The sequence below is a fragment of the Ruditapes philippinarum genome, unplaced genomic scaffold (genome assembly GCF_026571515.1).
Source record: "Ruditapes philippinarum isolate M1 unplaced genomic scaffold, ASM2657151v2 ctg354_1_1_1_1, whole genome shotgun sequence".
NCBI lineage: Eukaryota > Metazoa > Mollusca > Bivalvia > Venerida > Veneridae > Ruditapes > Ruditapes philippinarum.
The window spans coordinates 19,516-30,623 of record NW_026856866.1 but is presented as its reverse complement, the minus strand read 5'-3'; the positions used below and the strand labels follow the sequence as shown (position 1 = coordinate 30,623).

General features: G+C 31.4%; 1 protein-coding gene across 1 annotated transcript; it reads right to left on the bottom strand.

Annotated features, from left to right (window-relative positions):
- Positions 1–563: 563 nt before the first annotated feature.
- Positions 564–9,809, bottom strand: LOC132747957 (CD82 antigen-like). Its single transcript, XM_060737488.1, has 6 exons — positions 9,791–9,809; positions 9,350–9,462; positions 2,964–3,054; positions 1,969–2,141; positions 1,326–1,409; positions 564–788 (listed from the first exon to the last, which is right to left on the bottom strand). The coding sequence occupies exons 1-6, from the start codon at positions 9,807–9,809 to the stop codon at positions 708–710; spliced, it is 561 nt and encodes a 186-aa protein (XP_060593471.1). The 3' UTR covers positions 564–707.
- Between the last annotated feature and the right edge of the window lie 1,299 nt (positions 9,810–11,108).

The window sequence follows — 11,108 nt, the reverse complement described above, 5'->3', positions numbered from 1 at the left end:
TATTGTCCATCACCATAAATATTAGATCAATTTAATTTCTTATATTATTATATCCTAATCCTTTTAGTATACATAATTGATATTTGTCACAATTGTATGTTCTATGTACACCTATATGTTAATTTGTAAAATGTAGTGGCTAGCCACTAGAAACTGTAAAGTTTATGTGAAATAAATTTGTTCGTTCGTTCGTTCGTTAATTTGTTTTTCAAAGAGCTCTGCCAAAATGTGCTAAACTGAAGATAACCTCTACAAGTAATTTACAATATACCTAATTTAATTACCCCCCCCTGGCATTCAATTGTTGAGCTAACTTTAAGCACGGTGCGAATACTGCTTATATTCAAATATTCCAATATAGCTGACGTCAGAGATGATATCATGTCTTTAGAAATACTTATATTATAGTTGCAATAACATTGTAAAACCTAATACAATAATATGAAATACTTTTCGACAATAAGACCATTTACAACCTACTAATTTCTTATCTTTTCCCTTTTTTCGATGTTTTGTTATGTTATAGGTTGGAGGTGATTCATTTGTTTTGATAAAAACATTACTCAAACGAGTACGTACACGCATATTGCATAACACAAGTATGTTATATGTATTAAATGATGTATATTTATAAGTGACCGAATAAGTTATGATTATATACATATGAACTGTGACTTCTTTCACGAGAAACCCGTGCATTGTTCATCTTAGTCGTCGCAGTCGTAGTAGTCGTCATCGTCATTTTTTATTCGTTTGCACAAACAAATTGAAAATACCATTCCTAGGACCTAAAATGTGAAAATAAAACAATACATTTACATAAGATTTACATGATATTTGATTTCGTACATCCAAACTTATTTAATATTTAGGGCGATCATTAATGTGATAATACTTTCTTTTCCACAAGTTTTAAAAACGTACACAGTCAAAAATATTTATCATTTTATTTATATATTTTGTACTTACATAGTAAGTTATATTTCTTATGGTATCAACACAAAACAAAAGTATAATCTAGAATATAGCATTAACTTTATCATAAAATGTTTCAATAATTCTTACTTTATCAAGAATTGATGTCTTTGTATCTAAATTCACATATATACGTGTATAACATTACAATTACAAAGAGTTTTGGCAAATTATAAGACAAAGTATAAGAAAATGCAAACTTATACATTTACAGCCAGGGCTAGAATGTGTATATATATGCTCCGATTTAAAAATAAGAAAACAGAAAAGAAAGGGAAAACATTAAATAACGCCGAAAGTACTGTATATATACGAGAATATAATTATTATAGATTTTATAAATTTATTACCATGGCAACAGCTATACCAGCACCAACACCCACAAGTACTACTAAGTTGCTTGTTAACATGTTACGTAAAGACGTGTAACATCCCTGAAATAAATAATCACATAGTCTTTTACAAATTCTAGGATTTACGGATCAAGTAGGGTCATTTTACTGATATTGAACAAATATGGCATTCTTTAATCGAATAGTCAAAATGCATGAATAATAGAATAAATAAATAAATAAATAAATAAATAAATAAATAAATACATAAATAAATAAATAAATAAATAATAGATTAATTACTTAATTAAATAATCCAATAAAAATAAATAAATAAATAAAAGAATAAAAAAACTAAAATAAACAATTGTCTGCATCATAATTGAAACATATTTTGTATATTGATTCTATTATATACTCAATACAGAGTACGGACATGATTTTTAACTTAAAGTTTAAATTTAATAACGTTATCCTAACTTATTATCTTATGCATAAACGTTTTGGAAAACAGCAACAACAAAAAATGTAAAAAAAAATCAACAAAATAACATAACATATATATGCAAAAACTTTTAAGACCATGAGCGAATTAAGTCACTTTAAGGTAGGATCAAATGCTCAACCAGTGAACAAGTATTAATTTTTCTGTATCACATACCTCTGTATATAATTGATCATTTAGATTATCTTCACTAGTTATTGGAGGTCCAAATTGTGGTATTATAGCTTTGTTAATCAGACCTTGACATTGCGTAACATTTGGTGTATTCTCCGTATCTTTACAACAACTTGTCGGAACATACTCTATCTTTAACGGCGACTTTACACTCTCTGTAATATAAAGTATAATATATGGTCTATAAATTTATAGCAAATTAGACTAAAATGGGACTAATAAGAGAATCAAGTAGGCCCCAGGTCGCTCATATAAAAACTATTGCCAGCAATTGTTTAAATTCGTCAAAGTCTGGACAACATTGGGACCGGAGACCGGACGACCCATTTGTTTTGCCAAAATGGCATATATTAAAAACTTCTGTTGATCCCATATGTCTAATTTTGAGGGCATGAAATGTAACACATATAGGTTTGTATGTGTTTCCTAAATAAGTCTATGTAAACTAGGACACCCCTGAAACATTTTGTCTGAGATTTTGTACTAGTCAGCCATAAGTTTTTTCTAGTAGGTATATATTATTATATAATATAACTTACAAACAACATGATTGATTCATACTGTCGCCAATGTACAAGGTATCTTATCATAAAGTAAATCATGTCATGTCATTTCATGACATGAAAACAAAGTCAGAAGTCTAGATTTGTTTCTATTTTACTAAACAAAACGTACATTACAACATCAAAAATTAAATCCACATGCTGATAGTCTATACACGTAGCAGCACTGTGACTTTTGCAACGATTTTGGCTGTTTGTTGAAAATTGAAGGACCTTACTATACTGTTTATCTATTTGAGACATTACATTTAGTATTAATATCATACTTCTTTAAGTAATTGTATTGATAATGCAAGATTAATTATTTTATATTCTAACCTTTACTGTGTTTGCAAGCTTTTTAAAAAAAAAACTTTACAAAGCATGAAGTCATTTTATATCCCTTTACTGATGCTAAAGATAAACATAACTTACCAGAAAGTTTTGTAAACCATGTCGATGATTTTTTGTATAAAGCCCAGGAGTCAGAAGAATTCACTCCACCACTTACTCCACAACATTTGAACTGAAGTAGTGAATAAAACAACCATTGTTCTAATACCCTATTTAAAACAAGAATACCCATGCGCACATACCTCTTCAGTTAACGGACTAACCCTTACCCTTGTGAAAACAGAAGTGATAACCAGTCCAGACTGCGAATTAGTGCAGTCTGAACAGGCTCTATATTGTTGGTTGTCTTACTTTTGATTTTCATCTTGCTATCCCCAAAATTGATTATGGTCTGTTCCAAGACAGGAAGATGGACACGTTCATTCAAGAATTTCAGCAGGTTATGGGTTAAGTAAGGATGCATCTTTAAATTATAACATGTACGACAGACATGGACAAGCTATTAAAACATACAGAACAACAAAATAAAGACAACAAGGCACATGCCATTAACATTATATAGTAAGGATAAATAAAAAAGGGATACAATGAAGTAACCTCAATTCCACCGCGGTCCCACAATAAAGTGTTGAGTTTAGTAAGAAGTAATAATGTAGAAAAGATAAACACACATATAACAACATATTAATTATTTAACCACAAAAATAAGTACCACATTAATTAATGATTGTATCATAGTTTGGGGACCTTTCTGTTGAAAATGTGTCAGAGTTAAATCATATCCATATACATGCACAGCGCGTTAACTGGAGTGCAGGTATTAGTTACCCGCACTCCAGAGCATTTCCATTGATTGGCTCTTCAGAAAAAGGGAAAGCGATAGAAATTTCATATTCAGATGCTCGTTCATTGGTTACTTTTACAAAAAGCTAGCTAGCATTTAAATCGACTAGGCATACATTAAGAATAAACTGCAAAAAATCCATGTTACTTAACTTTTTTATATTTAAAATATCACATCATTTGACATCCCTAACTTTCTGGGGTATACCATTTCATAAACTGCACCCATTTTATGAAATATCTTTTGAACAGTGTACTTTAGCCTACTCTTGAGCCAGATGGAAATTATGTTCAGGATTCATGGACTGAGTTAACGGGAATACAAATTTCTATCCTGTCTGAAAGTTGTAAGGTGAAAGCCGAGATTTATTTTGTTAATATGGCGTAGTATAAAACGGTTGCCTCCATTCTCAATTGGTTACCACTTTAAGTTGATAAATTGTTCTTTTCAACATATGACATATAACAAATTTGATCATTTTATTCTGGGCAACCTGCTTTTAATATCTTAAGTCCTCTGTTAGAGAATTGTACAAGGCAGATAATGCATAAACAAAATGGCATTAAATAAGTAAGCTTACTTATAATTTTTAAGTATGACCTGTAAAAAATCTTTTTTTTTCTGTACAAGATTTTTAACCTTTAACCACAAAGTGTGTCTAGTACTGATCTTGTCGGAGTTCCAAAAGACAGAGATTGATCCATAGTTACTCCAAGGCATCAGAAAAGTTTGACTAAATGAACTGACCATTGCACTATTTGTATTTGAGAATTCAAACTCCTTTAGAGACAATAACATAATATTTTGTCTTGCCAAGATGAAGTCAGAGTTTAAAGCCAACAAGCCAATTGCTGACCATTATGGGAGATTTTAAGCTACCTTATCTTTAATAATTTATATTTTTATATCTTAACTCGATTCCAGGATAGCAGATTTATATGCATAAAGAAGGAACTATTGTTTGATGACAGCTGACATACCATTAACAAAAAAAAAGAGAAGGGGACCTAATATTGATCATTGAGGAAAACCATGGGTTATACCATTGTTGGAGCAGATGCTGACGATACACCAGGTTCTTCGTATGAAAATAACCATGTCGATAGAGCTCGTAGATTAGATCAATTGCACTAAAGGATATATAGCTATATCTAATGAAATATTCTGATCAATTTCAAAAATATAAAAGTATGTTGTTTCCACAACCTTATGGTCGATTTTCGAAAGAGTTGTAACATAAAATATGTCCGTTATTTAACAAACATTAAACTTGTGCGAAAACAGGGTTGTAAGCGTTAATCAATGACGTCATGCATGTGGCATTAGCTCAAATGGAAATATACCGGCATATTCCATTCATACAGGCATTTTTATTTAAAACTCAAACAATTTCGTTTGTAAACTGAAGGCAGCAGTGCTATAGTTTTATACATATTATGTTTTGTAGCCCAAATGTTTGAATCTCTATGACAGTATCGACATCCTTGTGATCTTGGTATGTTGATCTTGTTCGAATGCAAACGAATATAATCTGTAAAATGAATGATTCAGGTGTCGGTTGCAACGCCTTATCTGAACCCTGACTGTTACTCAAAGATAATTTTTTGTTAGCAACGTGTTATTCTGATTGGTAAATGATAACTCTCTTAAAATATTAGAATTTGGACGACAATTGTTAATATTAGTTTTGCAATTAAAAATAAGGGAATTGGGGGAGGGGTTACAAGGGCTGATTTAGAATCATAAGGAACCTGTCCTTGTATTATTGGCAACTTAATGAAATGTAAAAGGGGATCGTATATGATTGGCTGAATCTCGAATAAAGTGAGAGGGAATTACATCTAGACATGTGGCCTTATTTGACGATTGCCTGTTAAGGTATCATAGTAGGTGATATTCCATAGCATCTGAGAATAAAACCATTTAAGTCTGACGACTTTTGATCGATAAGATTAAAAAACAAATAAAAATTACAATTACCTTGAATGGACAATTTTAATAATATGCTAACAAAAAATTCTGCAGCAGTAACAGATATTTATTTCAGCATCAACACTCATGCCAAAACAGATATTACCATCAATATTCAGACTTAGGTTGGTTAATGATTGGCATCTGTAGATGGAAAATCTAATTGGTTGTAAATTGTTATCTCTAGCCTAATTCATTAAATGGTTATCGTTTAGTAGCAGGAATAACACCTTTAGCTATTTTTCTAAGATTTTCAAAACAAACACATTTTTTTTACTTGTCGTTTTCTTTAAATAATGAAACGCTTTTTCTGTTGCTTTATCAATTCTCGGAGGTAATCCAGTCTTCTGTTTATTGTTTCATGAGAACAACTTTAACTGGTGGAATGTTATCTAATGTAGGAACAAATATAGATTTGAAACTTCCCAAAGCATTGTCAACATTGTAATAAAGAAGCACAGTCCTGACCTAAAAGAGATTGCTGAAGGATGTATTGACACTTAAAATATTGAATGTGTTAAAATGGCTTAAAGATCTAGACACATAGTTGGTTTTATAAGGTTACACTCTTTAGGTTCGCATTACTTTTGTATATAATCTGATATATTATCTCGAACTTGGTGCATGTGTTTACTGACTTAAATATATTGTCATTTCTTGAGCTCGCTGCAATCAATGTGTTAAGGCTTACAAGTTGGATTAAACCTTAACTAAACTAAACTTAACCTAAACTAAAGACTTAATTAAAGACAACAATTGAATAAATAAAATGACAAATTTGTATGTAAGTTTATGACATGAAAATAAGTAAAGATATATCTGACGTAGTCTCATATAACTTCCTTATGTCAAAGGCATATAATGTTTTTTCTTCCTCTTTTTGTAAGACGATATCAATAAACAAAATGTGACACATTCAAATTCAAACAAATCAACAGTTTTATTTATATGTTACAAAACATGTGTCATAAAGTCTTAATTTATATATCAAGTGTAGATTTCATAATGATAAATAATTGTCTAGATAGCTTTATACCAATTTTCGTTTAAAAACGGAACACGTGTAAATGTTTCAGATTTAAGAACAGTTTTCAAACATAACTAAAGTAGTACAACCATGTTTGTATAATTATATCAACTGTATTTAAGATGCCAAAATATAGGCGCTTGTCATCAAATAGAGCATATAAATATTTGAAATATGATAAACAAGATCAAAGAGGAAAGGCGGCGTTCAATGAACGAAGCCTCATTTTTGCAAAAATAAATACAAGTAAAAACTTAGAGTAATTAATACATTTCAATATGTTAAGTTTTATTAATAATCGAATTGCAGTTTTAAAAGTATATTTCAGGCGCGTAGCTGCCTATACGCGAGTACGCAGCTGAATCCACATTATTTTGACCAAAAAAAAATTTTTTAGTAAAAAAAAATGTGGTTTGAAATTCAGCCGCGTCCGCCAGATCTGATAATTACCACACTGAATACTTTATAAATCATATAGCCTAAATCGTACACCATACCGTAGTATTTTTTTGAAAAGTTGTCGGCCTTTGCAGCTCTTCAAAGTCGGAAGTTTGCACGCGCCGTATTTTCGAAATGTAAACAAATGTTTACATCGAGTTCTTAAAGAAGTCATCAGCAGAATCAGCGATAGAAAAGAGGTAATTATCGTTGGTCAAGAAAGCTCTCCGGAGGCCCCAAAACGCACCAAATTGCACCATTTATTTCAAAATTTTCAGGGGGGGATGCCCCCTGATCCCCCTAGATTATTTTTAATCCACATTCTTTATAGGCTAGCTACGCGCCTGTATTTGTCATGTTTATAAACTACATAGTAGACTCTGTTTCGACTTCTTTTTCACACGGAGCAAACTCCGCTCCGATATTATATTCTCGAATTCGTGTTTTACTGTTTCTCCATTTTCCTATTGCTTCTCGAATACCTTTCGCTGTTAATAATTTCAATGTTTTTCTATCAAGAACATAGACAAGAGCCACGACAGCCCCAAGAAGAGGTCCGAACAATGACTGCAGAAGAAGAATACCAAAGCTATAACCGTAAACAGCATCCTGTATTCTTCCAATTATTGGAAAAATATGAACCAAGAAATACACAACTGGATACATTCGAAGGGTCCGAATATCTGCATGTAATGTCTGAACGTGAAGCATCCCTGTTTCTGATCTCCGTAGTTCTTTCGTCGTCCTGAACAACTTATAGACAATGTGTACAATGATGAAGATGAAAACGACAATTGATAGGATGTCCCAGATGTACCAGATGCTGAACCGCCATCTCCAGTCCCTTATAATCCAGCACCATACTCCTGCAGGTCCGTAAACATCGCCTATAAATGGCAATGACGCAATTACCAATGGTATAGTCCAGCATAGGATTGTAATAATTACCTCCCTTTGTCTCCAATCACTCCCGCGTAAAACTCTTCTGTAAAGGTTTGCCACAATACAAGCATTCCACGTCATTATAGACCAGATGGAGAATGTCATCAAACATCCTTGTGTAATACACAATGTGGTAGCTTCCATCTCGAACACGTCCAGTAAATAGCTTACACCGAGAAGTAACGAACTCACACTCAGGTTTGCAATCATACGTTGCGTAAATTCCTTGTACTTTTGAAAAAGAATTAAAATTCCTATGGTTACCAAGGAACCAAATATTGATAGAGACGAAGAAGTTTGTTTAATGTATTTCAGTGTCGCACACTTCACATTGTCTCCATCGAACAAGTCACAACTATCTAAATGATCCAACACATCGGTGCCATTTGTCATATCTGCAGTTTGTGTTTTATTATCCAGTAGATTCATTTTTAAGTTTAAGCGCTGATTTAGAATAAGTACAGCTCAGGTACCATCATCATAAGCATAACAAAAAGGATATAAAAAATCAAACCCAAGCAGAGATGTATAAATATTTTTGTTCAGTGTCAATTCACAGATAATATGTTTTACTAGATCAATATAAGCAATATAGGCCTGTATTTAAAAGTGTTATTTTATACCCAATTTTAACAACTTTGATAAGAATAGATAAAATGGTCATTTTAACTTCCTTATTTAAAAATTGCTTAACAACCTTATATATTGATAAAGTACAAATTTTACTTCCTCTGATAAGTGAATAGTGATTGAATTAGACGCATTCTTTGTGATAATCAATCCAGTTTATAACTCCTATAGGGAAATTAAATAATTACACATATAATAAGTTGTATACCAAATCAACAAAGCCTGTATCTTGATGGTTAGATATAACATACCTACATAATTGTTTAAAGATATTCATTTATGCTCAATTTCGTAGTCACTTGCGACGTTTTGAGTTCACCTTCCGGAACAAACTAGGGTTTGAGGTTATAAAGAAATTATCCAAGCTCAAACTTAGATCTCAGTTATTTCATTGGTCAGAATAAATAATAAAACTAATACAGAATGTACAATCAACACTTAAAAACATGACATTTGAGACAAGACTCAGTACTGGTAACCTGAGATGGTAGTTTCCGGGTTTTATACTTATAGGCTCGAACCAACTATCCATGGACTAAATGGCAAATACTTATTTTTCAGACCAGGTGTCCAGGTCTATATCATATAATATGAATATATGTAGATAACACATACCAATTGTTGCATTGAGTCCCACGCCTCAGTTACCGATTCTTCACCCTCCTCACCATATGACTGGTATATTTGTTCTCTTAGTTGACTTAAAGCGGTGTCTTCAATCTTAAAAATAAACAATTACCATGATATATACTCATACCCAATAAACTATAATTGTTATTTTACAATTTGAACAATATATGTGTCAATTATTTGTTATCAATTATAGTTTATAAATATAGTAACGTGAAATGTGCCAGTAATAAGATGAGCTCACAAATGTGTTAAGTAACGCGTACGCCTTAGCGTCGGTTGGGACGTTTTTGAATATCTGTTTATGTTTAATATACAATGTTTTATTTTGAAACCTTGATATTCATATAAAATAACATGTTTATAATTTTTTAGAAATGAGATAATATTGTCAAGGAGACGATGAATCATTAATTAAATCATTACCAACATTGGAATTAGCCATATTCAAGCGTCGTATATGGTATGGTTCTATAACATAGGTATGCATAATATACCAGAATATACCGACCTCTTTTCAAATTTACTTGTTTTATGCACAAAAAGCATAACATAAAATTATGCAAAGTTAACTTGAAGTGAAATATTACTTAACACTGATCGTCTGCCAAAAAATTAAGAAAGAGAGTGGCTTCGTTAACTTATCAACTCTCTTTGTTCACAGATCATCTTAATCATAAATGTATAGCGAAATATAGAGCGAAGATACAACAGTTGTTTCTTATAACTTGTATACATAGCTCTTTTAAAGTGTTGTGTTAATCTAACAGACGCTTGTAAAACAATAAACATATTTTAAACAGGATTATTTCCTCCTCTCAGATTTGTTTCAAGTAAACATAGCATGAATGTGTAATTATGAGTATGAGTGTTATAAAAGTAAAACTGAGAACGGGTCGCATTGACATACGATGTTATTTCCTAATTATTTTACGGTTTTGCCATCTGTTTTATTTATACAAAGACACAACGCAAAATATAAATGTATAAATCTTATTCCGAAATATCACTAGCTGTTAGGTAAAGAATTTTACCTTGGTTTTAAAAATAATTCTCTGTAAAATCACCTAAGCATACTACCTCTTATATGTTAAGTCAAATTGTTCCATAGGACAAATCAGTTAGAATGATTTGAATCAGATACATTGGCTTTTATTCAGTTTAGTTTAACATATATTTATTAGAAAGCCATGTAGAACAATGTATTTTTTTGGTAATCAGTTGGTAGGCAGTTGATTTCAGTAATTACTTTCATTTGTTTAAATTTTGATTTACAGGAAACGTAATACATTGTTTATTGAAACAAGGACAATATTTATAACAATGTAATACTCTCACGATGATACAATAATTCACCAAAATGTAGATACAGCTCAAAAGAAAATGAAAGAAAATAATAAAATTGTTACATACCTATAATCTATTGGAATGACTTTAAGATATGTTTGATCGACATTTCAAAACATTCCTGTGATTGATATCCAAATAGTTTAATTCTGATTGAATTTAGTTCAAGAACATCGTGTTTCAAGTTAAATAATTATTACAGCTTTCTTTATATTAAAAATGAATAATGTAAAAAAATCTGGTAAAAGTGTGATCCCTTGAAAGGAATGAAACCACAAAATAGTATGACGATTGCAGACTTGTTTTAATTGAGTCTGTTCCTGAAGGAAGATGGTAAGGTGCATCTCCCCTCACGACCGCAGCACAAGTTGAGGGTTGCGTTCATTGAATACCGCCT